This window comes from Trachurus trachurus (genome assembly GCF_905171665.1).
Source record: "Trachurus trachurus genome assembly, chromosome: 10".
Lineage (NCBI taxonomy): Eukaryota > Metazoa > Chordata > Actinopteri > Carangiformes > Carangidae > Trachurus > Trachurus trachurus.
The window spans coordinates 22,934,728-22,962,697 of record NC_139894.1 but is presented as its reverse complement, the minus strand read 5'-3'; the positions used below and the strand labels follow the sequence as shown (position 1 = coordinate 22,962,697).

General features: G+C 41.7%; 2 protein-coding genes across 3 annotated transcripts in view; one reads left to right on the top strand and one right to left on the bottom strand.

The window, feature by feature from the left end:
- Positions 1 to 8,803, top strand: part of flt4 (fms related receptor tyrosine kinase 4) — a 42,837-nt gene extending 34,034 nt beyond the window's left edge. Inside the window, exons 16-30 of the mRNA XM_083980909.1 lie at positions 228 to 334; positions 1,397 to 1,532; positions 2,033 to 2,137; positions 2,315 to 2,428; positions 3,122 to 3,210; positions 3,438 to 3,597; positions 3,694 to 3,788; positions 4,909 to 5,031; positions 5,226 to 5,337; positions 5,536 to 5,635; positions 5,801 to 5,906; positions 5,996 to 6,120; positions 7,272 to 7,392; positions 7,590 to 7,675; positions 8,192 to 8,803. Coding sequence (XP_083837035.1) covers positions 228 to 334; positions 1,397 to 1,532; positions 2,033 to 2,137; positions 2,315 to 2,428; positions 3,122 to 3,210; positions 3,438 to 3,597; positions 3,694 to 3,788; positions 4,909 to 5,031; positions 5,226 to 5,337; positions 5,536 to 5,635; positions 5,801 to 5,906; positions 5,996 to 6,120; positions 7,272 to 7,392; positions 7,590 to 7,675; positions 8,192 to 8,402 — 1,790 coding nt within the window. The 3' untranslated portion in view covers positions 8,403 to 8,803. The remainder of the gene's footprint in view (positions 1 to 227; positions 335 to 1,396; positions 1,533 to 2,032; positions 2,138 to 2,314; positions 2,429 to 3,121; positions 3,211 to 3,437; positions 3,598 to 3,693; positions 3,789 to 4,908; positions 5,032 to 5,225; positions 5,338 to 5,535; positions 5,636 to 5,800; positions 5,907 to 5,995; positions 6,121 to 7,271; positions 7,393 to 7,589; positions 7,676 to 8,191) is intronic.
- Positions 8,804 to 9,411: 608 nt separating this feature from the next.
- Positions 9,412 to 26,321, bottom strand: ergic1 (endoplasmic reticulum-golgi intermediate compartment 1). 2 transcript variants are annotated; one of them, XM_083980374.1, is made up of 10 exons: positions 26,186 to 26,321; positions 20,451 to 20,512; positions 17,652 to 17,724; positions 17,087 to 17,181; positions 14,518 to 14,642; positions 13,362 to 13,466; positions 13,212 to 13,272; positions 12,852 to 12,952; positions 11,890 to 12,012; positions 9,412 to 10,820 (listed from the first exon to the last, which is right to left on the bottom strand). In XM_083980374.1, the coding sequence occupies exons 1-10, from the start codon at positions 26,203 to 26,205 to the stop codon at positions 10,713 to 10,715; spliced, it is 873 nt and encodes a 290-aa protein (XP_083836500.1). In that variant the 5' UTR covers positions 26,206 to 26,321; the 3' UTR covers positions 9,412 to 10,712. The 2 variants fall into 2 exon arrangements, with proteins under 2 accessions (XP_083836500.1, XP_083836499.1); XM_083980373.1 differs by lacking the exon at positions 26,186 to 26,321 and adding an exon at positions 21,374 to 21,601.
- Between the last annotated feature and the right edge of the window lie 1,649 nt (positions 26,322 to 27,970).

Sequence of the window (27,970 nt, the reverse complement as noted above, 5' to 3'; positions counted from 1 at the left end):
TGTTTTTGGCACGCCGATGTAACCTAAAGATATAATGTAAGGAGTTGGCAAGAAGGCTAGTGTCAATAGTTTGTAATACAGCACCCCCTACAGGTGTTGAAGAGGCATGTCATCAGTAGAGATTACATAAGATAAGTGTGTGGAAGGATAAGAGTGGTTCCTGATGATCACTGTCCAGCACATTTGGATCGAAAAGCAACTTTGTTTCTTTTTTTTTTTCTGTCAAGGTTCAAGTGACAAGGCCAACGTGGAAATTGTAATCCTCATCGGAACCGGAGTCATCGCTGTTTTCTTCTGGGCCCTGCTCATCCTCATTTACTGCAATGTGAAACGGGTCAGAGGACGCCGCACCTCACTGTGTGTCTGTGTTTGTGAGAGAAACTGTCAGGCTGTGACAGGGGCATTTTAACCTCCTTGGCTCCCGACGTGTCTGTCGCCATTTGAGCGCGACCAGTTTGATCTCAGGGAGTGTGTGATGTGCTGCAGAAAGGTCCCGATACCTCCAGAGAGGGAGGCCCAATTAATTACTGCTGCTGAGAGTGGCTCCAAAAACAAGCCCGTCCATAATGAGGCTAAAACTGATTTTTAGTTCCCTTCACTTGTCATGTCACTCATTTATTAGAACTACACAATTTCTGGAGCAAAATCCAAGGGGTGGTACTGTCAATAACAAACAGTTGTCCTGTATTTTCTTCTCGCTAACGGCGTTTCTTTCTTGCAGTGTCTTTTCCCTTTTGTACACACACTTCCATCTGTGTTTCCATTTCTCCATGGCAGCATGTTTGATCAAAGCCCTATTGTCTGAGAGAAACCAGGTAGATACTAGTGTCCACATGTAGAGTTTGTGGATGCTGGTCGCCTAGGCAGCCAAATGAAAACTATCAAATAATCAATATTGAATGAATGGTTTGTGCCAAATGTCAGGTGACTTTTCAGGAAAATGAAAATATTTCCAGCTTGAATAGAATTGTTTTATTGTCTGATATGATAAAAAACAGAATCCTATTTCCTCAACACAAATGAAAATATATCTGTTAAATGTTAAATCCCAGCTAGAATGAAATTGCTTTGTCTGCTACATGATTTCCTTTGAGGGATATTTATGATGACTTGTCTATCAAAACCCTCCTCATTTCTTATCTGTAACAGTAAATATTAACAATACATTAAAAAGCTCATTGATATTTTTTGAGAGGAATGATAAAATGATAACAATCTACTAATCACTTGCAATTGAAAACCATGGTTAGATTTTGTATTTCACAATATCCTTGCTCACGTTTGTGTCATTTTTCTGTTTCTGTCATTCAGCACTTGCAGTCCAGCCTGATCTATCACTTCCTCATTTTACACTTTATCTCTCTTTCTTTCCCTCCCTCCTCTTTCTGTACCTCAGGTTAACCCTGCAGACATAAAGACAGGTTATCTGTCCATCATTATGGACCCAGGAGAGGTGCCTCTTGATGAGCAGTGTGAATACCTGCCCTATGACTCCTCACAGTGGGAGATCTCCAGGGACAGGCTGCGACTGGGTGAGCCACTGGGATGAGTGGGAGAGAAAAGTGGAAGCATTGATGGATTCTGGATAAAGAAACTCACGAGGGGAGGAGGGAGGCGTACGTGAAGAATTACACAGGCGGGGATGAGAGCGAATAGATGGATGAAACTGAATTACATTTCCATTTCCAGAATCTGTAATGGCGTGAGTTTGGATTGCAGCCAGCTGGGCAAAGTGCTGCCAAGTAAAGTGCTAATGTTAAATATGCGCACATTCCCAGCACAGCTTTTTAAAAGCACCCGGAGGAAAAGCATCTGTTGCAAAACGGCAACTTATGTGAACGTGTTCTTGAAATGCCGCGATTCAGATTTTAATTCTTCCCTCTCGTCTCTACGGATGCCAGATGCATTTACATTTTGTGACTATTCTCGGCCTCAGCTGTTTGTGTTTTCCAATGAGACACAAAGCAGGCCTCTTTAGATCAATGGGCCTGAACATTATGTAATTTTTCTTTTCTTTCTGTCTCCGACACAGGGAAGGTTTTAGGCCACGGTGCCTTTGGAAAAGTAATTGAGGCATCAATCTACGGCATCAGCAAGAGCAACAGTTTGGACACAGTGGCTGTCAAAATGCTGAAGGGTGAGACTGTTATGACTATTGTAGCTTTCAAAGATGCCACGCACAGATGGAAAGTAGGTCTTGGTAAACAGCTGCTATATATGCATATATAGTGCTGTGTCTGTAACGTATGACTTGTGAGATGTGCTTGTATAAAATAAATGTTTTATGCATAATGTTGGTCCTGCTGGTTTTCAGATGGCTCCACAGCCAGTGAGCACAAGGCCTTGATGTCAGAGCTGAAGATACTGATCCACATCGGTAATCATCTGAATGTGGTGAACCTGTTGGGAGCCTGCACCAAACCAAATGGTGAATACACAATTTATTCACATATACATGTGGCATATGTTCAATATGTGAGTGCAATAATTAGTGTGTGGTCTGTAGTTGTGATATATGGCTACAGGATTTCAGCGCAACCAGTGTAGATGAAGCGCTGCGTTGTTAATGTTCATCTCATTATGATACAGTCTCAGCTTCCATTTGTCTTCTTGGTCTATGGAAGATGTGTTGTCACGATTTTTGATTTTTCAAAATTGGATTCGAGTTTGCACTACATTGTTTGTTCTGTTGTTAATTCCTCTTTTATGAAGTGTTTACATCATCCTGTCTCCCCGCTGCAGCTTTCACATCAGTTTTTTTTTCAACAGCTAATGAGAAAGCAAAACAGTCTTTCTTTTCTATATCCGCATATAAATCTGACCCAATCTGCATGGTTGTACATGTTGAAATTGTTTACCCTGTTCTCCTTAAAACCATACCAGCCTGACTGATCATCTCTGGCAGGAAGTGCTTCAAGAATGCAGCCCCTCACTATTTTTAATATGGTGTGAAAAAAGAAAGGGAGCTTTAAAACATAAGGAAAAGATCATTTTGATGTTTTAATCATGAAAGAACATAATGTGAAGTGTAGTGACACATTTATAGTCTTTTTTTATGTGACACTGTAAAATAAACAAGACAAAGCAAGACCACTGACATTTATGATGTCTGTATTCCCAGGTCCGCTGATGGTGGTAGTCGAATACTGCAAGTATGGGAACCTGTCCAACTTCCTACGAGCCAAGAGAGAGTTCTTTCTCCCATACAGGGTATCAAAAGTGAAGCAATTTCTACTCCTTTATATCTGTTTGATCTGCTGTGATGAATCTTCAGAGAGAACCTTGTCTGCCTCAGTTAGCCGACATTACTCTCCTTTTTTTCCTTTATTGAACAACAAGGACAAGCTCGATAAAACTGTGACATGTATTTCACATCTAGTTTTGTTTTTTTCAGTATTGATTTTGGAGATGATGCATTAAATTGTTTCCTCACTCAGGATCGCTCTCCGAAAACCCAGAGCCAGGTTAGAAGGATGATTGAAGCGGGTCAAATGGACCAAAGGGCTCGTCACCCCCCGTCTCCGTCCTCCTCCCCGCTCACCAGTCCTCAGAGTCCATCATCGAACACATCCAATCAGAATCCTGCTGTGGAGAAAAGTGAGAAAAATATCTATTTAACTCATCATTGTGTGGTTTCATTTCTCCTCCTTCTTTATATCCTCATGGCTGCACCCTGTTTTTCTCTCTCTCTAGTGGAGGACTTGTGGAAAACTCCTCTGACAATAGAAGATCTAATTTGCTACAGTTTCCAGGTGGCTCGTGGGATGGACTTCCTTGCCTCCAGAAAGGTTAATTGTCAGCATTACAAAGGCAATTTGTGAATGAACTGTGCTCAATTGTCACCAGAGGTCTGCTTCGTGGGCAGTAGGTTGTAACCCATATAATTCAGCTTGTCAGTCCTTTGTGCTCGTTAATTAGCCACATGACCATTCACAAGTGATGCTTTTCAACAGCTCCATACTGCACATTTACTACGCTGAGCAGGCCAGAGTGTGTGACAAGTTCACGTTCATTTCAGTGCAGCACACCAGGGAAATCAAGCTTGACCTTCAGTTGTCAGTGGCATTTAAAACATTTTGCACTGTTGCATTTTCCTTCCATTAATCCTGAGTGGTAAATTTCAGTATTTATAACAATGCATCATGAACATCATAAACTCGTCCCAGGCAGTGGTGGAATAACTCAGATCATTTACTGAAATAAAAGAAGTGATTCTCCAGTATTTTCTTTGCTAATTATGTACTTTAGATTATATTATATCAAATTAAAGTGTCTATAAATTATGAATGAATTATTCACAATTATTATATTATTATTTTGAAATTTAAAAGATGGACAGATGGACTGACTGACAGACAGTTTTTGATCAGAGTATTAAAAATCAGATTAAAAATCAATGAAATTAAAATGGTGACAACAAAAGCAGCTATAGTGGATGTGAAGGAGGTGAGCAGACTTTCAGCAGACCGTCTGTCCCTGCAGTACATTTACCTGACAGCTTTGTGGTGCTGGCTCTCCTGTAGCAATTCCTCAGCGCTCAGCCCGGCTGAGACACAGTGCAGTCCCAGTCACAAACCAGCACACACACACACACACACACACACACACACACACACACACACACACACACACACACACACACACACACAGATTTCAATGCTACTGCCAATGGCCAACTTGCTATTAACTCTCTCCAAGTCATATCTGTCTGAAAACAGGGTGCAAGCACTCCAGCAAACACACACTTGTACGCACACACACACACACACACACACACACACACACACACACACACACACACACACACACACACACACACACACACACACACACACACACACACACACACACACACACACACACACCTGCCTTGCTTGATGTATGTGTTGTTCGTGTGTGTATCCACAGTGTATCCACAGAGACTTGGCAGCCCGTAACATTCTTCTGTCGGAGAACAACATTGTGAAGATCTGTGACTTCGGCCTGGCGAGAGACATATACAAAGACCCAGACTACGTCAGGAAAGGCAATGTACGGCATCTTCACACTCACTACTCCTCAGGGTTAAACTCCAAGGTTTATTATCCATCTCCATTTACTGTGGGGAAATGTTCAACTCCTTTTTTATTTGTTTTTGAAACCACCCACATAGTGATTAACTTTAAAGACAGGTGTCATTTCTGTTTATGTAACTATCCTGTAATATGTTTTTCATGTTCTCCCAGGCTCGTCTGCCTTTAAAGTGGATGGCTCCGGAGAGTATCTTTGACAAAGTCTACACCAGCCAGAGCGATGTGTGGTCTTTTGGAGTTCTCCTCTGGGAAATATTTTCACTTGGTAAAGAAAAAAAATCAAAGCCCATTCATTTCACCTTTTATACAATCATGTGTGCAGAAGTGAAAGGAGTCTCTTCCAGAGCTGTGGAGTGACTGTTTTTACAGTGTCTGCCAAAAGCAATCAGGAATGTATTCTGTGCTAACTCTTAAAAGCAGAGTGAATCTCACTGTTTCCATTAACTAATTCTCCCCCTCTCAGGTGCGTCTCCATACCCAGGGGTTCAGATTGACGAGGATTTCTGCAAACGATTGAAAGACGGTGTCAGGATGAGGTCACCAGAGACTGCCTCTCCTGAAATGTAAGCGGAAAGTTTCATTTATTCATTCAGTCAAACAAGAACCTGCTCTTAAATAGACTATAAGAAAGGCGCTGTGGAATCCAATTTGGAGGTATATTACTGAGTTAGGAAAATGGAAGAGCTCTGTGTTGTCCCTGTTGTGATGGTGCTGCCCTCTGCTGGTAGATATGGCATCATGCTGGCCTGCTGGCACGGCGAACCCAAAGAGAGACCAACCTTCCCCGCTCTGGTGCAGATCCTGGGAGACCTGCTGCAGGACAACAGCCTACCTGTGAGTCCACTGCTACAGAGACACTCATTCTAGCAAGTTATGTTTCTGTTTTAGTTTCGATCTAAATCTTCTTCTGCATTCCCCCGTAGGATGGGAAGGACTACATCCCCCTGAATCACTCGCAGAGCTCGGAAGACGACGGTTTCTCGCAGGCCTCGTCACGGCCGCCGTCTGAAGAGGAGCTGAGAGTGGCCTGCAACACACTGCCCACCAGGTATACTAACATAAAACCTGCAGTACATCTCAAACAGCTTCTCACTATGAGCAATGGAGCTCACACTCATACTGTTTTCTGCTTAGAGGAAAACTACTCAAGGGAAAAAAATGTGATTCCATGTACTTACATCCAACAATTAAGGTTTCAGGAATAATTGAATCTAAATAAGTCGTCAGTCAGTGGGCTGTTTACGAGAAAATTACTCCTCTGACTGTCAGAACAGCTGCTAAATGCATCCTGTGGTGTGGCGATCAAAACTCTTAACTGTGTCAAACCACCACAGTTTTCTTTCCCTCTACTTTTCTTCTACTAAGCCGAACCCCGACTGTTTCCTCTCCTGTCGGTTTATAGACTGTAAAGGTCACTCGCTGTGCAGGTGGAATTCCATCATATTAAATAAGGCACCATGTTGCACAAAGAGCAACTTGTATGTTCAATTTCTTACAGAATTTATAAGTCCTAGCCTGGTCAGATGCGTACATGAACTGATGAAGCCTCTTGGATGAGAGGTGAAATGTCTTCCTAGACAAATAACCAAGTCCAGTTGCATTCGATTTAAATTTCTTTGAGATACAGAATTTATAGCGTAGGTTTCATGTAAGTTATGATTTTAAAAGTGAAAATATTTCACAAGCCATTATGGAAGAAGCCAGGACATAGAGTCTACTATACAGACGTTTTCATAAGGCCTCACAGGAAGCCCTAAGATAATTTTGAGGTTTTATTAAATGTTTGATGTGGAGGGGAAAAGATGCATTGTACCCAGATGTATTAAAGTGTTTATCTGATATTTTCCTCATCTCGTATTGAGAATAGTTTCAGCCTCTAGGCTCTCATTGACTGATAATTATTCATATAAGTGAAGTGAACTGAAAAGACAGAATCACCCCTCTGCCAGACGCAAGCAGTTGGAGTATCCAGTTATTAAAAGTTAAGAAACACAGATGAAGAAAGTCACACTGATTAAATCATCTTTATCACATCACATTCATCAAAGCTTAGATATCAAAATAGAAAACCATGTTCAATTTTTTCCTCTCTTTACAATAACACCAGCATACTTTGCTAATGTTTCGATCAAGTTTGTGCCTGGCATCATCAAGAAACTGTGTATCAATCTGATGATATTTTCTACACTTCCTGACCAGGTATTATAACTGTGTGCCCTTTGCCGGCTGCGTGTTTGTGGGACCCACCAAAATATGCCAGCCCAGAGTGAAGACATTTGAAGAGTTTCCCCTGGAGATGCACCCACAGAAATCTCCTCAAGTAAGCTCTTTATCTTCCCCTCTACGGTCGCAAATGTGAACCAGCTGGTGACATTTTCTGAATGGCACCAGAGTTTGGATATTTTCCCTCCACAGATAATTACCAAAAATATTTGCCCACTGACAGAGACAGACATAGCAGCTGGGTCAGCTAAAAGTCAATTCATTCACATCATGTGTAACTGTGTCTCTTCCCAGGATAACCAGACGGATAGCGGGATGGTCCTGGCCTCCGAAGAATTTGAGAGAATTGAGCACAAGCACAGGGGAGCCGTCTCTAAAAGGTTAATTTTACAAAAGCATTGATGCGTATAACTGTCTGAAACTGAAAACGAACACTCAAGAGACGGACAGACTTTCATTTCGTCACAGTGTTTGTCATGTGGAGTGCTGTACATTGTTACTCATAGCGACAGATTCACGTCAGGCACATCTTGCTAATAAATGTAGAATGGAGCCACTGAGTCTTGATTTAAAGATGAGTAAGCAGGAGTCAGCAACAGTGTGAATCACTAAAACACAGGGTGTGTAGTTGATTGACAAATACATGTGAGGGAGTATGAAAGAAGGATCTTAAAATGTCAATTACTAAAGGAAAAATATCAGTCATATATTAAGTAACTGATCCGTGGTTAAAACAAAGTGTAGGAGGAACATTTATCACATGTGCAGCCAGTATGGAACAGAAACAGTGATGTCATGTTATAACTAAAGTGGCAATGATTTACTTTTTTTTTTTTTTTTTTACCAATGATATCCAATAACAATAATGAATGCTATTTTTGTGTGTGCATGTCCAGTCGTGTAAGCAGCAGCAGCAGCACAGAGCCTCTGACAGCCTCCCATGGTTCCCTGGGCCGAAGCAGCAGCTCCAGGCACCATCCCAGCTTCTTCAGCCAGCTGTCAGGACAGACCTTCTACAACAACGAGTACGGGCATCTGTCCGAGGAGGGTTTCTGCGACTTCTTCTCCTCTCCAGACGCCTCCTGCCTGGCCTCCTCTAACGTGTAATCTTACCAAAGACGCAGCCCAAAAGAACAAAAAAATACAAAACAAAGTGCACAGCTCAGGTTGTGGGAGGTGTGTAGGATTTCATAACATCCCAGTATTGACATGTAACTAGTCATTTATTGATGAAGATCAGGTTATAGATTATCTTGACCAGAGTTGACCTCTACTCATTTCATTGTTCTCACTTTGTCCTCTTGGGCTGCTGCCTCAGCAAACACACTGAGCCAAATGTGCCTGAAGTTCCTCTAACCAGCCACTGGGTGGCAGCATTATGACAAGAAACAAACCCTAAGTATTTTCTATTCACACATATATATTTTTTATCTTTTATATACAGAGTATTCTTCCTTTATTTGTACAAATTATGCCTCATATGGGAAGAAATAAAGAATTGTATCTTCTCAGTCCTCTGATTCTCTTTTGTGATTAAGATGAATGAACACATGAAGGATCTGTCATAATTCCAGTGAAGTGCAGGACTGAAGTGCAAATTAAACTCATCATGCTGTGGTAAATTAAAGGTCCACATCGACCTCCTCACAATCTCTGTGATGATCCATGATGTAGTGAACCAATCAGTGTCTGTGTCATTCAGTGGCGATGGAGATGCTCGGATACGCGACACCATGAACAAGGAATATGACGAAGGTAAACAGAGAGGTGTAGGCGAATAAAGGGGTGAGTCACACTAAGCACCTCTTATCAGAGCTGGACGTAAGTGTGATGACAGCGGCGGCGGCTTAGTAGCCTCTTACATGTCCACATCACAAATGACAAGCTGCACTGTGTTGACTGTGGCTGTCAGCTGAGGGAAATGAGCAGTGTCTTGAGTGCAAAGTCCACTTTGGACAAACATAATTACCGAGTTAATGTTATGAAATCACAGGCGCTAGTGTTCCATTTTATGTTTCAATGAGTAACTGGGGATAAGTTAGTTATAGGTAGTTGAAACAAAATAAAGTCAAAGTAAACGGGCAGCAATCTACATAAAAACAAAAGTGCACAACAGTCAGTGTCTCTATGGTACTTTTACTTGAGGAACATGTATCATTTAAGAGTAATTTGAGACACAACAGGAAATGGATGACCTTTGCAGTAGAAAGACCAGTTCTGGGGGTTTGTGATTATCACCGTCCTTCATGGCATCAGGAACGTTGCGGTAACAACAGTATAAAAAGAAAAATAATGACCAAAGAGGAAAAACACCTTGGCCTACATGTTCTCTGCTTACAAAACCAAACCCTTCTTCACAATTTACAACTTCATTGAGAAACAATAAGTAAACAAATTCAGGTAACATGTACAAAAACAAGACATTCACTATATATATTTCTTTTTCGCCATCACTCAAATGGAATGAAACCAGTCGAATCACAGAGTTGATGAAATATTTGGTATAAAGAAAATTAAAAGGTAAACAATGAACCCTGAATCAGAAGAAACCCCTAATCTACAAAGATACTGTATCTGTAGCATGCATGAAAGAGCCTGTGAAAATACTGGTTTTAGTGTCAGCCACTGAAACTAGGAAATAATGACGAGCTGATGTAATCCTGTTTGGTGGAGCAGTAAACCCAAAGGCACACAGTTTGAATACTGGAGATAAAAAAGGGCAGATAAGATGATGAAACTAATGTTGTGTGATAGCAAATGTAGTGTGTAGCGAAACGTCCTTCAAATAAAAAGTCCCTTTTGTAGTGTTGGGGAAATAATCTGTACGAGAAAAGTGATATTCAAACAGATTGGGCTGAAAGTAGAAATAGTAAATTTTCAAGATTTCACCCCCCAATTATTAAGCCATGATTTGAAATGTTCCCTATGATTGATTACATGTGGAATGACAGATTTGTGGCACATGGAGCTTGATCATATTTAAAATATGTGAATATCAACAAATCTTGGCCTTTTTTTTTTTTTTTTTTTACTTCATTCTAAAAATATCAACTGCAGCCTTCAAAACACCTATACTGGTTGAACCCTGACACACAGTACTTTAGATTTCATCCCAACAGTAACAGAAAAGCCTCCCTCTCCTCTCCTCATCTGACACTGAAGATGCAGGAAGCAGACATGTGATAGTCGGCGTCCACGCGTCAGCAGAGCAGATGGGAGCCTGAGAGGAGCTCCAGTAACTGAGATGCAGTAGTGGCGTGTAGCCTGGTAGTTAGATCGAGTGCTGGAGCCGCCTCCATTGGTCACGGTGATACAATCTCCACAAGGAAGTCGGTTCCAGCAGGGTTGGATTTAGCTAACAGGCCAGCAACTTTGCACTTATAAATAAAATGTGTTGGGGGAGGTGAGGAGCGATCCTCATGACATCTTTCCTATCTGGATCTTCTTCCAGGCCTCTGAAGCGGTGAATATACAGGAGTCGATGATGCCTGCGACTGTGAACGTCCCTCCAACAATGGCACAAATCTACAGGAAACAAATCATTGCATCAGTCTCGAGTTGTGTTTCAGAGCAATGATGTCTTCTCTGGTCATAAAATCACATTTAATCACAACAATGCATTACACCGACACCTCAGGGTGTGCTGGAGTCCAGTGAAGGGCTCTGCTGCTGCTTGACTCACAATCTTAAGCCATGAGTCATAATCACTCTATACGCACAGTCATCTCCTACCCGTGCCTCAAGTCATGATTAACCTAAACAACATCAAAGACAAATCACAGTGTAGCTCATCACTGGAGGAGCCAACGTACTCCTGACTGCATCATCAGTCAGCTGGAAACTTTCCTGATGAGGTGGGACAGTCTTAACAGAAAATTCCTCAGCGGACAGGGTGAAGTGTAGAGGGGTAGAGGCAGATAATAGGAATTAATACCATTCATTTTAAAGGTCACAAAGCCAAGAAGCTGTTTTTCTAACTCTCAGCTAGTAAGCAAACAAGTGTATCCCCAAAATATTACACTATTCAGCATTGACTACAACAACAAAATAGTACAACAAAACGAACAACAGTAATAAGTGGTTTGAAAAGGAGGTTGGAAGAAGCAACGCTTATCTGTTTCCAAGCCCCAGAGGCCTAAGGGGAAGTGAAATCATCATCAATCCCGAAGCACTGAATCATAACGCTAATGAGAGCGAGTCAAATACATAAAGTTGGGTCTGTCAAAGTGAAACAAGGAGCTAAAATAAGCTAAAAAGTTCTGTAAAGCCGAGGGGAAATGGAATGTTTTTGCATGTATCATGTTAACTGTTTTTTCCATCTTAATTCATCTTTGTTTTCCAGGAAACCAACAAAAGTAATAAACGTCATAGACATCTGCCAAATTTCAGCCGACTAACCATTAATGCCACGACTGCCAACACCAAGCCATTGGTACAACGCTAAAAAAAATACACATTGAACAGCTTTATTTAAAACCTGAAACCCTCATTTTCAATGTTTTAAAAGACCATGAATTTAAGAGGAATCAACATTAAAGATTTCTGGCCACAAGTTTTGGTTTCGGGGCAAATCCCTTGGGGTAAATTCACTCACGGTTGTGATGAAACGGTAGAAGGGTTGTCTCCTTTCCGTGTACTTGACTGTGATTGGACTGAGGTCGTATCTGAACCAGATGGCCGGGACGATCCTGCCCGTGTGGCTGTAAGCAACATATTCCTGTGAGAGATGACGGAGAGAGAGAGAGAGAGAGAGAGAGAGAGAGAGAGAGAGAGAGAGAGAGAAATCTTATAATGTGTTTTGGACTCTTCCTCGTTGTGACAGATCGATTTAATCACCACCGAGTTCATTCCATTATGTTTAGAAATCAATTCGGCGCGACCTGTCATTTCATTCTTATCTCTGGTGGTGTTTATGAGTCATTACAGAGATGGTTTCGAGTAAAGTCATTCAAGAATAATAAAATGACTGTTCAACAACAACAACAAAAAAATCTTGGCCTAATAAAACTCAGATGAAGCAATAACTTAACTCATTACATGACGTGATGACAGGACTATCAGTGGGTTTCTACAGATCCCATTTCCACTAAATCAAGCCTGATTTGCATTCAATATCTATGATAAGAATAATATATTTATAATGGACAAATAGACTGTTGAAAATCCAAGCAGTGCTGCAGGGCCTCAGCTGGACCTGTATTTATGCTCGTGCAATGAGATTTTGGAGTATTTTGCTCTGGGCCCCTCATCCTCCTTGGCTTCACAGCTGACCTGCACTGTTATTACTTCAAACTCCAAAACCCAGCTGTCAGTCAACACAGTTCTAGGAAGTGTGTGTTTATGGTTTGTTGACATCTAGGGAGCTTTTCCAGTCACTAGGGGTGAGCTTTCACTTCCGGGTGAGTGCACAAGTTAACGCGGCGATACATGCCCGGGCCATATGTTGGGAACGGTCACGCTGCTTCAATGACAAGCACAAAAACAACATGACACGGTGGTGCGATCTAACAGGGCAAGGTGGGAAGGGAAAAGAGAGGTAACGGACGGATACATCACCTTGTTGGCTACCGTGTACTGGTAGGAGAACCTCTGTCTGCCTGATAGGTCTTCATACACTGTTGGAACAATCTTGAGTATGTAGTCGTGAGAGGCCAGAGCTGCAAAGAGGAAACAAAGTGATTTAAGCGACAAACGGTCTAATCCAGGATCCAGTTTTGATGGTGACGCAAACTGGATGGAGCCTCTTCTGCTTGAGCTGCAGTGTCAGCTGTCTGAATCAAGTTTCCACTGGGTTTGGATTCAACTGGCATCCACTAGGTGTCTCATTTCATTGCATCACGCGAGTGGCCACTGGCCTTACATAAATGTCACATAGTGGTTATGATGAGCACATGCACAGTGTGGATGTATACGTACGATTTGATGCGGACTTGTCGGCCCCTCCTAAGGCATTGAAGGCTCCTTGCACTTTTTGTACCTGCGTGACAAGAGGGAAAATGAGATCTGTGTTTAGCCTTGATACTAAAGATCTTATCGAGCTTTGTTTGTGTGTGTGTGTGTGTGTACCTGAAGCTTTTCCCCAAAGGCCAGCTTGTGGATGGTGTGTGTCATGTCAGGGCTTTGAGGCTGTATTGTAGCGCTGTGTGTTGAAACATGAAAGTTTCCTGGTACCTGAGGACGGATGGACACACAACGACACACACACACAACGACACACATTTGAAATATTTATTTATGCCCACATATAAAGAAGTACAAGGGTTCTTGCACAAGGGACATAAACACTGCCAGTGCAGTTGACAATGGAAGACGGTCAGACACAAAGCGCCTGGGCAGTTACATACAAACTGACCTCAGATCAGATAGAAAACAGACATTCAAGGATACAAAAAACAACATCTCCTCCAGATTGAGCGGCTACCAATAATAACTGAGACAGTTATGAGGCAGTACCTGGCCAACTGTTTAGCTCTTCTTTTAGGGAGGCCGGCCATCTGAAGGCCCCTCACAACCAACTTATGCACATTCCCCAGGCTACCAAATATAAAGACTAGAAGTTTACATCTGTAGCCCAGCTGAGAGATGGTCTGCTTCAGCTGCTGGTATTTCAGCACTTTGGTCAGAAAGGCCTCCTCTAGGCTGTAATCAAAGGTACACACACACAGAGAGTTATCTAATGACCAAGTCTGAACACACACACTCTCAGTTGGAAAATAAATGGGCGATGCCTCCGGAAGAAAAATCTTCGCACTTTAACACGTTCCACAGATTTCCATTTATTCCACCAGTGAGAGTGTTAAATGTACAACTGCTGGGTTAATCATTTTAAATGTGGTGGAAAGACTGACGCACAAAGTGGTGGTGGGACAAACAGGGCTTCACGGGGCCCAGACTACAGCAGGCTGTCAGGTGTAACTGAATCCCACAGCTCTTCCATTTAGCATAACTCAATTTAGACTGCAGGAGGAAGCAGGTCCGACTCATTTGTCTCAGACAGGGGATCAGCCTCTATGTTTAACTCAAGTGGGAGAGACAAATACACAAGATATAATCCAAGCGCTCAGGTCATATGAAAAGTCTTATCTAATGTATCATAATGTAATCACTGGGTAGAATCAAAAGCTGACGTTGAGCATTTTCTGCGGAACAGCCTTATAAAACGAGTAATTCATCCGACGTCATTCTCCTTCTCCACTCCACACGCCGTGAGATGAAGTCTTACTTTGTTGATGGTGAACTCGCCCTCAAAGCGACAACCGTCACCCTGGTTGAGGGGAATCTTCATGGAGTTGTCGATGTGACCGACCTCATGTCGGCCCATCTCATCCTGGATGTCCAAACCTACCACTGAAAAAATAACAAAGACACACAGGAGAAAATTACAATATATAGTGAACAAGAAAGAACATCAACCAAAATATTAGAGTTTCCTCTGCTGGTAGGTTTTTTTTGTGTGTGTGTATTAACAAAACACAAAAACTAAAACTGCAAATCACAACTTTTTCATTATTGTATAAAATGTCCTTTACTTTTAACTCAATAATTAGTTTTAGTGATTGGTTTAATTTAAAAATGTCAGAAAACACTGAAAATGTCAATCTGAGCCCAGTGTGATGCCCTCAGAAATGATTGTTTTATCCAATTTATGCAAAAAATAAACAAACTCAATTTACCATGGTATAAACACAGAAACACAAGTAGAAAAGTCCCACATTTGATAGGCAGAAACCAGACGACATTTGATTTTTTTTCTTAACAAAGCGCATTTATCAATTAGAAACATTTATAAAAAACGTTTTTTGTTGTAGTTGTTTGACTAATCAATACTTTCCTCAAATTCGGTCTTTGAGTTCAATGCAGTAAATAAAAAACGTAATTGAATTCAAAGTTTATCCGAGTGCGTCATTACAGACAAAACAAGTTAAGTGAAGAGGTCACCATGTTATGACTGGACTCCTTATAGTTTGGTTAATCAAAGAAATTAACGATGGGTTCACTGGTGATGGGAATAATCAGAAGCTGCGGATTTATTTTACATTCAATAAGCAAACTGCTACTTTCTATGAGCAGGGAGACAGAGGAATAAAGAGAGAGATTCTCCATATCACAACAGTGTGGCCCACAAAGTAAACACACAAAGTCCAAACAGACCACCTCTCCTGCCCGTTGCCTCTCCATGTCTGTGTTTTTCCATCTAGACTTCTGCACCACCCCACCACCCCACCCCCCACCCCTGCAGGCCGACGTGCATTGGCACACTGGCAGTGGCCTATTTTCAGAGGCCAGAGTGTTGGCCAGAGGAGCAGAGAGGGATGTCTCCTGAATCTGTGCTAAAACCTCCACACGCCGTCTCTCTGACCTTTGACATTCAAGACAAATTTGACTTCCCCCCCCCCCGACCCCCCGACCACCACCATTACCACCCGTCTATCTTCATCTCAAAATACAGTGCGCAAATGTAAGTGATGTCCGCCCCTGTGTGTGTGTGTGTGTGAGAAAGAGAGAGAGGTGGTTGTTTCTCCTTTTTAAGACATTTAGCACTGGAAGTGTGTTCACGTAAAGTGGGTGGGTGGGTGGCTGGGTGGTGGAGAATTATTATAAGGGTATTACACGTGGTTCTGCTTTTCCATGAGGTCACAAATCAGACCCTGGCAATCCGTAAAGGTCAATGGAGGGAGACAGTGTTTAACTCCGGAGCAGCAGAGCACAGCAGAGCAGATAAATAGTGAGAGGAAGAGATGGAAATGCAAGCTTTTCCATGATGAGAATGATTTCTCTCTGCAAGTAAATCTGTAAATGGGTGACAACCTGTTTGGAGGCTTGGAAAATAATCTGACAATGATATAAACTCGCAGGGGGAAGGCCTGAGGAACATTTCTGCTCACTACACGCAGCTGCACTGTGGTTACATCAACGTGTTTGAGCCGGTATTTAAGAGGGCCCCAGATTCCTGACCCCAAAAAAAAAAAAAAAAAAGTTTAAATTCTGCAAATAAACAAAACCACCGTACATACAATCATCAAGAGCTTTAATTGGAAACGGCAGGGGACGGCCTTTGTTTAGGCATGCCATGAGCGAGCTTGTCTAAACACATGGCCAACAGCTGTGCGTCTGCATGCCAAAGCCTCTCTCGCTGAAATCTGGACTTAATTTTTCACACAAGCATTTATTGGCTTTGCCATTTTTGGATATCGCTTGAACTGAATGGATGTGTGTGTGTGTGTGTGTTTTCTGTGCTGCCGGAGTCACACCACTGTGTGTGTGTGCATGGATGTGGTGTGTGTGTATGTGTGAGTGATTTGTCATTGGGCATAGTTTCTGAGGGGAGTCATGAGGAGCAAATAACCAGTGACTGCTCTCCGTCCTGGCACGCTTCTACCGCCCTGCCCACCTCTCTGTCATCCAAGTACAGTAGATGAGCCAACCGAGGCGACTTCATGTCAAACTCACATCGCGGCTGTGTGGCAGAAAGAGATCAAACAGAGGCGACGCAGATCAGAGGTCTGGCCAAAGTCTAGCGTTATCTAGCAGCGTGCCACGCCGTGACAGGGTAAACAAACCATTGTTTGGCTTTGAACCTGTTCTTTATCTAGGCCGTCATTTATCTGATGCCAATATGGTGTGTTAAATGATGGGCAGGGCAACTATTATATTGTCTGGTAAAGGGGAAAAACAAACTGTAAAACAGAGGTCATAAAAGGTGTGGAAAAACATAACACACAAACAGGAAGTGTCATGAAGAGAAACTGAGAGTTTTAAATAATTATATATATATATATGTATATACTCACAATCACAGTGTAAGTGTGGCAAACTGATGTTTAAACTCACATCTATCTTCCCACCACTGTCTTTATCAGGATCATCCACATACAGTTCATTTACTCTGTAATAGGCAGAGAAGAGAAGCGCAGTTAGATGAGACGAAACTTTTAATAATGAGAAGGGGGGAGGGGAGTCTATTAGAATAAGAAAACACGTCGTTTACTTTATCAGCACCAAACTCATCTTCAGCCAAATGGCAAGTAAAGAAGCATTTGTGTATCTCTGACGGTGTAATTTCCTTCCTGGCACACCCTCCCCAAGTCATCACTTATTACACATCGCCAAGAGGCTGACGCATGCACCAAGTCAATTTCCTGTGAGAAAATTGACTTCACTCATTGGTTACAACACTGACCGAGGAGAAAAGAATACATCATAATGAAGGCAATGACATTCATGATTAAGTTCCTGTTTTGTGTATCTCAGGTGGCTACATGTAAGTGGGGGGTGGGGAGGCTGTCTTATGATCAGATTGTTGCAGGTACAGAATAATACAAGATAACGTGGGGGAGTCATGGAGTTGATACCTACATTTCAGTGGCTATGAATCCTGTCAGCTCAGACAGGAACAGGAAAAGTATGAAGACACAGCAGAGGATGGAAACTGTGGGCAAAGAGGAAGAAAGTTAGAATGAGCACCTTGTTTAAACTGTCACCGCAGAGTTTACGTACGGCACTTCAAGGAGTGATGCAAACAACCTTTAGGAATGGCTGACCTAAGCCGCTGACATTAATGAAATCACACCGGCCATAAAAAATGATCCCAAAAATAGCTGTTTTACTGGCAGTATTAAGCCTGCCATTACGCAGGTCTTTAAAGACACTCCTACACTAATTACACATTAAATACCAGCACAACAGGCGGCTATTACACCGCTTTGTGAGGGGCTGAGCTCATACTATACAAGTCCTACTAATGGCTCTTTTTAAGGCTTCCTGGGACAAACTTCACACAATCACCCACACCAAAAATGGCTCCAACAAAGACACTTTACAGTCAGAGTTGTAATGAGTAGCCTGACTGTGACCAGATTAGGAATTTTAACCCTAAATATTAAGTATTTTTTATTCAATCTGAGCCTAAATAAAGTCTTATCTTAAAAGGAGAAGCAGCCGGGGCTGTCTGTCTGTTTCACTTCATGTGTTATACTAATCAGCCAAAGACTGGTATAAAAACGTCATGTGTTTACTAAGAGTAATAATATGACAGGAGCTGATCTGTGTCTGCGCAACTGTGGTTTATCTGGTATGGCAAGAGACTCAGTCAGAAAGCTCTCACTCAGCAGGTGAGGCCTGTTTACGTGACAACCGTCTCCTAGGATCACACACAGTCACATGACCTTGTGGTCTGCAGAGCGTCACCGGCAAACCTGTGGTTGGCAGAGTCTTTACATAAGTTAATGTTTAACCAACAAACAATAGGGAGCGTCACTATGACACACAGGTCACTAATTCAGGTTCATCAACAGACGGCTACAGTAACTCTTCCTGCTTCAAAGGGTGCAATACTGGAGGGGGATTACTAAAGATGAGTGTCATGGACTGCCGCTGATTTAGACTTCAACAGCTCCGTAACGGAAATATTGAGAGGGCAAATGATTTACAAAGACTTCACAGGAGCATTTTGTTCTTTAGTTCAGCTTTTGCTCATCCTTCCCAGTGCTCACACACACACGAGATGAACTAGTATGGTTGCTTCATTCTGACAGAAAGGAAGCTGTGACACAGAAGGGTCGGACACAATAACACCATGAATCAGTCTGTGACACCCGAAACTTGTGCTACATTTCCGTAATCAGATTTCCTATCTATTTTTGTTCTGCCCCTGGCCTGATTTTCTCCCACACTGCACACAGGCAGGACAAGCAAACACAAGAAATATGAAAAATCGCAAAAACATTGCGACAGAAAACAGAGCTATTGTTCAAAGTAAATACCGTAAAAATTGAATCCACAGGAATGTGGCCCTAAAACAGAATAACAAAAGCAGCTGGGGTCAAATATTTGGCCTTTTGTGAAAAGAGGGAGTTCGTTTCTGGTTGCCTCTGAAACCCACAGAGCAAAGTGTAAGTTGAGCCGCCGTGGGGTCGAAGCACTAACAGTATGTTGTCTAATGTCCAAATCAACCGAATGCCCTCACCCCTAGACAGAGGACGGAGACAGGAAGGGAGTCAACTCCATACAGGAAGAACTTCCATCAATTTCCTCATGGGTGGAAACTGTGTGTATCTTTAGCCAATTCATTCGCTTCCTTGTCATCCAGGAAGGTGTTTATAATCCATGTAGAACTTTTCACTTTTCACTGACTGAGTGTTGTTTATCCACTCATCAGTTTGGGCTTGACATTTTGCCACTCAATGAATAACCTTTCTCGAAAATGACAGAGGAGCCAAATATATGTCATCAGGCCTTTTGTACACAGTTAAAAAAAGAGTCCATAATCTATATAATTCCTAATTACACAATGACTTGCCAGTGACAGGCGGGAAATGTGTGATCTGACAGGAAAACCATTCAGATTCCCAATCATGACTGTTAAGGTGCCTGCGGCGATGAAAGAACATGCTCATTAACATTCTTACCATACCAGTTGTAACAGGTACGGCCCATTTACTGACAGCGGGATGCACCTTTACGCTGAGACAGGCAGGTACTTGAATCAGCAGCGTCATCCTCAACTGTTCCTCAATCCATCAACATTACTGAGCAGTTACTGATGCGTCCTCCTCATTACACCCTAATGACTGCAACAGGTATGCTAAACACTATGTAAGCACTAGTAGAAATGGAAGTGTCATTTGTTGTTGCCATTTAAGAGCCGCCTGGTTGTTTAGATGTTAGAAATAGCAAAAGTGAAATAAAACATGGTTATGAATTATAATAAAATTCCAAAAGCACTCATCTTTGATAACAATCTGTCTTTTACTTTTATTTTGGTTGCTCTAGGTTTCAATTTGAAAACACAACACATTTACGAAAGTGGAACAAGCAAAATGCTGCTAGTACGGCTATCTAAAGCTAAATAAGTCTCTTGGAAAACAAAATAATTGGGTTCACAGAATTATTTACAGAAATAGTCTGTGAGACAATAATATGTCAGTACACCCCTGGCCACTCATTTTTGTTTGTTTCCCCTATGAGTCTTTGTGTTTAGCTAAGCTAACCATCAAGTGGTAGCAGTGTCATGTTTCAGGTTCCATGCTTTTATTTGTCACAGAGATGGAAACAGAACTTTCTTGAGAAAGGACAACTTAAACTTGACAGGCGGGAAATGTATGATATGAAAACAACAACAACAACAACAACAGTTGAAGGTGAAGAACTACTCACTGAAGGCTCCTGTGTATGTGGGCTGGGTGAGATCTTTTGGTACTTTCCTGTAGATATCGAATCTGAGGAGAGAACAGAATAGAAAGAAAGAAAAAAAAAAGAGAAAAGGAGGAGTGAGAAAAAAAACTTGCATATGTAAACACTACGTGCTGAGAAAAGAAGCACATTCTGTACCCATCAGGCTGTGCGATATTACAGAAGAGTGGTGGAATGTTAGCTGTGGACCACGGCCATTACACATAACGGGCCCAGACAGCCAGTCACAACACACACACACACACACACACACACACGCACACACGCACAACAGGGTTACACCTCTTCCTTTTGAATGTGTGCTCTATAATTCTGACCTGACCCCAACAAAGGTCTCTCACACTCTGCATGTACACAGCAAAAAACAAAGCCAACACAAACACAACAGACACACCAATGAAAACAGACATGGAGGAATATAAACACGACCAAATTTTTTACGATTTAAGATGATGATACTACATTGGTTTGATCTTTGTGGCAGTAAGTGGAACTTCTGACGGCGTTAGGCTGTAGATGTATTCTCACTTAACTCCTCAATTTAACATTTTCGTATCAACTTAGGTATTAAAAGAAAAAGAATTACATTGTGAATCAGTGAATCAGAGGCGGAGGAGGATCATTACCACCTGACACAACCACCTCTCCTCTTGTGAAATGCTGTTGTTGCCTATTTGGGGAGCTGAGAAGGGGGAAAAACTACTCAACACTGAAACTATTTAGGTTCATGAGTTCTTGCGCATGTCCTTTTTGGGCAGTGAAACATTTTCGACCCCAAACTCCATGGCTGACGGTTGTAAAACCCCACCCACTCTCACTTCTCATCTCCCCTCGCACACTCTCTTTTTCTCTCTCGATCCTTCCTCATCTCCTTCCAAAACACTCACATCTCTTCACATTTCTTCCACCGCGAGCTGCCAGAGAAATAATCACAGCTGATGCAATGCAGGGCAGCGAGGAGAGGCGGTGGGAGGAAGTGGGAGGGAGGGCTTCCTGTCCAGCTCCAGCCCTGCTGCTTCTCTTGTTTCGCCACGGTTCCTGTTCTAGCTCCCGTGTTTTTATCTAGCGCACACGGAGCCCTGAATCCTGATCGCCTCGGCCAGCTTTCTTTCATCTCTTCCTCCCTCCCTCTGATCCGCATCCATCTCTAACTTCCTGCATCAATGTCCCATTAGTATTAGATCACTGCGTGTTAATAGCCGGGCCTGGCTGGATATACAGGGCAGGCAGCATGGAGAGGGGACCTGGGGAGGGGTCGTCCGTATGCAGGATGAAAAATAGCTTCAACACTAGCACACTTCCTGAATGTTAAGCTTTATGTGCAGAGGCAGAGTCTCCTTCCTCACATCCTCTCCACCCAGCCACAGTGCTGAGCTCATGTAAACCCCAGACAGGTGGGGCACAGTGATGTACACCCATGTCATGTGAAAACCTTGAAACTCTAGTGTTGCTGATTTCCACTTTCCTGAGCTCACTTCAAGGATTACACCCCCCCCCCCCCCCCCCCCCCCCCCCCCATTAGGTAACACACGACCATTATCGTTCTGGAAACTTCATCAACTTTCTTTTCTTCATCACATCGGTCAGGATGGAAACTAGAAGTGCATTTGTTGAAAAGTTGCCAAACATGCCAACAGAGGTGACGTGTGTACACAGCGCCAACCACATGAAAAACCACGAAGAGGCCACTGATTGTCAGATATCTCTGACTTCTTCAGCTCCACCACAAAGACATGACACCACTGACTGCAGCCTGTTAACCTGGTTGGAGACCAGGTTATAAATACTTCCAGTCATCCTCATCTTATTGGTGTGTGACAATTTTTTCTTTTTAGCCGTTGTGATCTCCCACTGCTAAAATCAAATGCGAGTGAGGAAACAAAATCTCACAAGTGGTCACTTGAGACCCGACATGGAATCTGATGCTGCTTGTGAACTGTAAATAGTCTCAGATGGATGTACAGTAGACAGGCTGGATATATCCAGACACAAGGTCTGAGTTACACTCTAATTTAAGGGCTTGGAGAGGTGGAAAAAATGAATAACACGTCCTTTGGGTGCTATCTTCATATTGATATATTTACTTATTTAATATTCAAGGTCACGAGATACATGGGCCTCCTGCTGCAGCAGTCTAATACGAAAACCATGTAACCAGACTGTTCGCTCGTTAGAGTCGCAGTGGGGATCACATGCAAATACACACATCACACAGACCTGATGATTTTGTTTTGATATAGTGGGAGAGACTGACTGAGTTGTTCTATAACATTAGAAATAAAAAAGGTTGGTGCATCCAGTATATCATAAGTGCTGCAGTTTAAACCTATATTATGATATCTTGTTTATATCTATTTTATATAATATTGTGTGCTTTTGTTTAATTCAACTGAAATATGTTAAGCAATCTGATATGGAAAGCTTTAAGATCAGGTCATAAGGTCATTTATATAATTTAAAGCACATTAACTGAAATATACATTAATGTAACACATGAAGATAACCTCTGTTTTGTGAGTGTATTTGTTACTGATAGTATATGAAGTACAGTAATACATAATTAGCTAAATTATATTCTAAAGCATATTTTGTCAACAGGTGCACAGCAGTATAGTTACGTGTGTCAACAATACGTTTGTTAGACTTAGGCAGACTTCATTTTAGGCTAGGTTTCCATGTAACTTCCTCCTCTGAGAACACTTTGTATTCATGCATATTGATGATGACTCTCAAGAGTTCATCTCTTGGTCTAACATCAACGTTTGTAATTTCCTGAATTGCAGTCAACACCATCTCCCTCCGTCACCTCGCACCGCTCGGTCTTCTGTAAAAGGACACAGATGTTTTGTGATTAGTGAGGACATGATGTACCAGTATCTCTCTGTTGACACCATGAAGTGAAAGCACGGGGTCGCTTTTCAAGGAAGGGCCCTTACTAAATGAACCATATCTCTTAAATGAGTCACGGTGAGTCAGAGCTTCATCTCTTTTATGTTTTGCACCACATTAATGGACCGTTAAGTTTCATTCTCTCGCATGTGATCATCGCACATAAGCAACACGAGGTTGGCTATGTAGGTAGGTTTCTATTTATGTCATCTGCTGGAAGCGTACGTCAAGTATCAAACAGCGAAGTCACCCATCGCTGTCAAGATGAAGAGATATAACATCTATTAACCGAACACTGTCAGCATCAGTACTAAAGCTCTAAGTCACCATAATCTAATCACCACCGGCCCAAACTGAGCCCACATGTGTCAATAAATGACATGATTTTGAAGGTCAATTGAACATGGGATAAAAGCCTCCCTGCCGTTCACTCATTTAGAAGAAGAGCTGCTGCTGCTGCTCAGTCATTCTGAAAACAGTTATGCTGCGTACAATTATAAATATGTGGTTTTGAACACAACACCGCAAGCACGTAGCTACATGCTGATAATCACCATTTTAGATTTAGATCAAGAAACAAAGCATTTTAGAACACGGCTCTGACGTTCAGTCCAGTCCAGTCGTTTTCAATTACACCATGAAAAACTAAATGAAACTATAAAATATTTGAGTGCATAGGCTAATACAGAGAAAGTAATAAAGAAAACGTTTGTGAGTGGACCTAAACACTCCTTTAAGTGTCCTTTACATATTTGTGAGGGAAGAATAAATAAATACATAAACCAACATTTGGGACGTTGCAGGTTCAGCATCAAACTTTATTCCAGAGCTCTAATGTTGGAGAAAAAGGCTGATGTTGACTCTTGTTTTGCCAGCTAGTCCCAGCACAACCAGACCGCCTGGCCCCTTTCTGATAATGAGTATCGTCCAGTCTGCCTCAAAGAAGTAGACCTACTCAGGGTGTGGATTACAACTCCTTGTCTTGTAAATACAATGATGAGTGAAACTCTTGGCAAGAGTGATAGCCTGGCGGTTAATATTAATGATACACAGCTCCATTAACTTAGACTTTAAAACAAAACGGAGGGATGGATGAATATGAATTAATGCTACACGCAAGTACCGAAAGCATCATCTTGCTTCTGGGATTTGTGATTTGTTTGACCATGGAGAGGGGCAATAAGATATGTGCACTTGACAGGATCGGAAAGTCAGGGTAACATGCATTTGCTGAAAAAAAAGAAAAAAAGAAAACCCATTGATATTTGGTCTGATACAGCACAGCATTCTGGGAATACATGCTAGCCTAGCCTATGGCGTAATCTACGGTAATCCACATGGTAACACACTGTCATCCTGTTGACTAACCCTACGGTGTTTCTGACTGAGCGAAACAAGCTGGTTGGTCAATCGAGCTATTTCCAGCTGTTGCAACATGAGTTTTGAGTGATCAAATCATCGAAGCAGGACATGACCACATGAGATAATCCTATGACACGTTCTCCCTCAGACACCCCTCCAACACAGATCATCTACAGTAGCAGTCCAAACAAGAGATAGGCCTAGGCCAGATGCTGTATGTTAGTTAATTCACTGGCTCATTGTGACATGTCTGTGGTCTATAGGAGAGACCGCAACTGTTATGACAAATCATCATTTTCATTTTTGGTTCCCAAAGTTAGGCTACATCTACTAGCTCTAATGATATGTATTATTTATTTTTATTTTATTGTATTTTATGATATGTATTACAATACAGAGGCAGCAAATATTCACATTTACATAATCTCTGACAATTTTTTTTTATATTAATGTCAATCAACTATTCATTTCTGCGTGAGTGATTCTGAGTGATCATCCAAATCAGCAGCTATTATAGTAGCCTTTAAAATTATGACAGTTTTTTTTCCTGATGAAAGCTGTAAAAAATAAAATAAAATGAAAACTAATTATTTGATATATCTAAATAAATATAGGCCTTAATATATGAGCAAAATAATATTCACCTTGGATGCTGGCAAGTAACAATGGCCATTTTCAATTAACTAGGTAGATAACCTGGCAGATAATGCAGGAATAAATGTTAGCCTATTTATTTAGTTTACATAGTTAATACTTGCAGAGGACTTTGACAGAATATCAGTCAGTATTTGTCAGGGCCATAGACTGTATCAGGGCCGATGATTATAGGTGACCACTGAGCAAACATCCTGTCTTTTATTTTTGATCAGGGTGTGCTCTATTGACAGTTTCAACAGCTCTGACCATTAGGTGTAACAGAGTTTCAACAGATTAATGAGTTTCAACAGATTAATGAACTGCAGTGCAGCACCTCTGGTTCCTGGTTTTCTCACTGTTTATTGGTGGCTAATTAATCTGAATGCTTAGACACACTCTTTATGTAAATGCGAAGGTCATTAGCCCAGGACATAGATTTTGTTTATTACACTAGACATCTATGGCAGCATTGTTTTGACAGTAACTGGAACTAAGCTCTGAAGTTAGGCTAGCCTACCTATAGTTTCACATCTTGTTAAGTAGGCTAATAGGAAGGAAATCTGCAGATGCGCAGGCAGGAATCCATACAAAACCTCAGTGAGCATACCTGAGCATCACCTCATCGACCCAACAACAACTCTACACAACCTGCGACAATGTGGCCCATTCATGCCAAATGCTACGACTCAAACTCGCTCATTAGTAGGCGATGCTTTCACCAGCCCGTTGATTCAAACAGAGCTCTGCCACTGCAGAGACCGGCGACCGTGGCTTTATACCTGCACCCCAATGAACGGAAGCCCCGTACTCACCTCCTAACATCGAAAGGCATGATGTTTGCACGTTTGACAGTGAGGGGATTAGCGGACAAAGCTACAAACAACGGGCAGCCGTACAGCTCTCTTCAACGCTACCGGTTGTTCATCGGTACCGGGTTGACGTCAGCTTAGGACGCTTTGCAATCGCTGATTGGCTGAAAGCTACTTCCTGTTCACTCTGATTCTACTTCCTCCCAGAACTGCTCGTCGTCTTTACGGCTTGTTGTAATCATGTGTAAGAGAGAAAATGATCGGTTTTCAATATTTATTAATTTTTTAAATAATGCCAGTAGCAAGTTACAGCGTTATATTCCAAAAGAACATCCACTAGACCGCGGAAATTTATCGTTTCTTTTTTTTTTGTAGAGCCATGCACAAAAAACATATGGCAACATATTTTCCCCTATTTACCATAACATTCTTTTTTAAAATATTGCCATACATTTTATATTTATATAAGAGCTTCCAGACACGTGACTGACAATTAAGAACATTGATATTTAATGTTCATAGATTCTAAATACTGCAAAGAAAATAGATAGGCTAGCCTACTATGAAACAGATATAACAAAGTTACTTTTCTGCAGTCTACAGACAATTATCATTATAATATTTATTACTATATGCTAAAGAAGGGTATGGCTAGGCTTATCAAAGACTTAAATTTTACTTTAACTTTATAAATGGGGTGTATGTACATGTAGGCCTATGTATAATAATATAATGTGGCATATGTTGCTGGCCAGATGTTATGAGTGCATAGTAGGCTGCACTAAAAACAGTTTGTGATGAACTTGATGTAATGTAACCACAGCAATTACACGGGAATGAATGAGAACAGGTACATAAAAGGTGCATTTACATAAAAAGACTTTAATTTTGCTGCATACATATACTCGTGTTAATCAGTCCAAGCTTTCCAACTTTGGTCAGTGAGTAACTTTATGTTTAGCTACACTGTGACAGCCTAAAACTGCAGGAGATAATCCGTGTGGCCTTAGAGAAAAGCCTGCAAATAATTAATCATGATGGATTTAGCTGCTTGTTACATGCACAAAAGCTATCAGCCAGAAGAAAGAGCCTGATGCACTTGTGAACTTTTATGAGATCAGGACAGTATCTAGACATCTTAATTTCCAAATGTATTTATCACCATGGCAAAAACTTTTTAACATTTGGAAAATCAGCTGTGTCCGAGTGCAAATCTTTAAAATCACAACCCAGAAACTAAACTCCATCATTTGAGAGTCTCCTCATAGCAACCCAGGTTTTTTTTGTTTGCCCATACTCATCTATGAAATGAAACAATTCTGTCTCATATAATGTGCTGGCCGTTGAGACGCAAGTGAACAGGACAGGCCCTGTGTTTTCCCACTGACGGCTCAGCTGTTGCCCCTAGTAACAATGACAGTAAACAGGCAGGGATGACAGCAAGTGACAGCGAGGCCAAACCGCAGGAAATGCCTCTCATCCTCTGTTTCACTTCCCTTTCTGGACGAGAGCTATGGTTGGTTGTGGGCCATAATTATGGGAATCAGAAACAGAGCAACAACCCAGGGTCTATTTTCAGACCTCAATTTCAACATAGTGTCATTCACAGTCCACAACAGAAACACTCACACATTTGGATTCTTATTCTGGAAGTATATTTGCATATATAATTGCTGTCCTGTACAAAAAAAAAAAAAAAAAAGTGGTGTCACTGAAACGCAAGTTTTGGATTCAGAGTCCTTTCTGAGTATCATGAGAATGGAGAAAGATGTGTTCCCGGTAAAATTT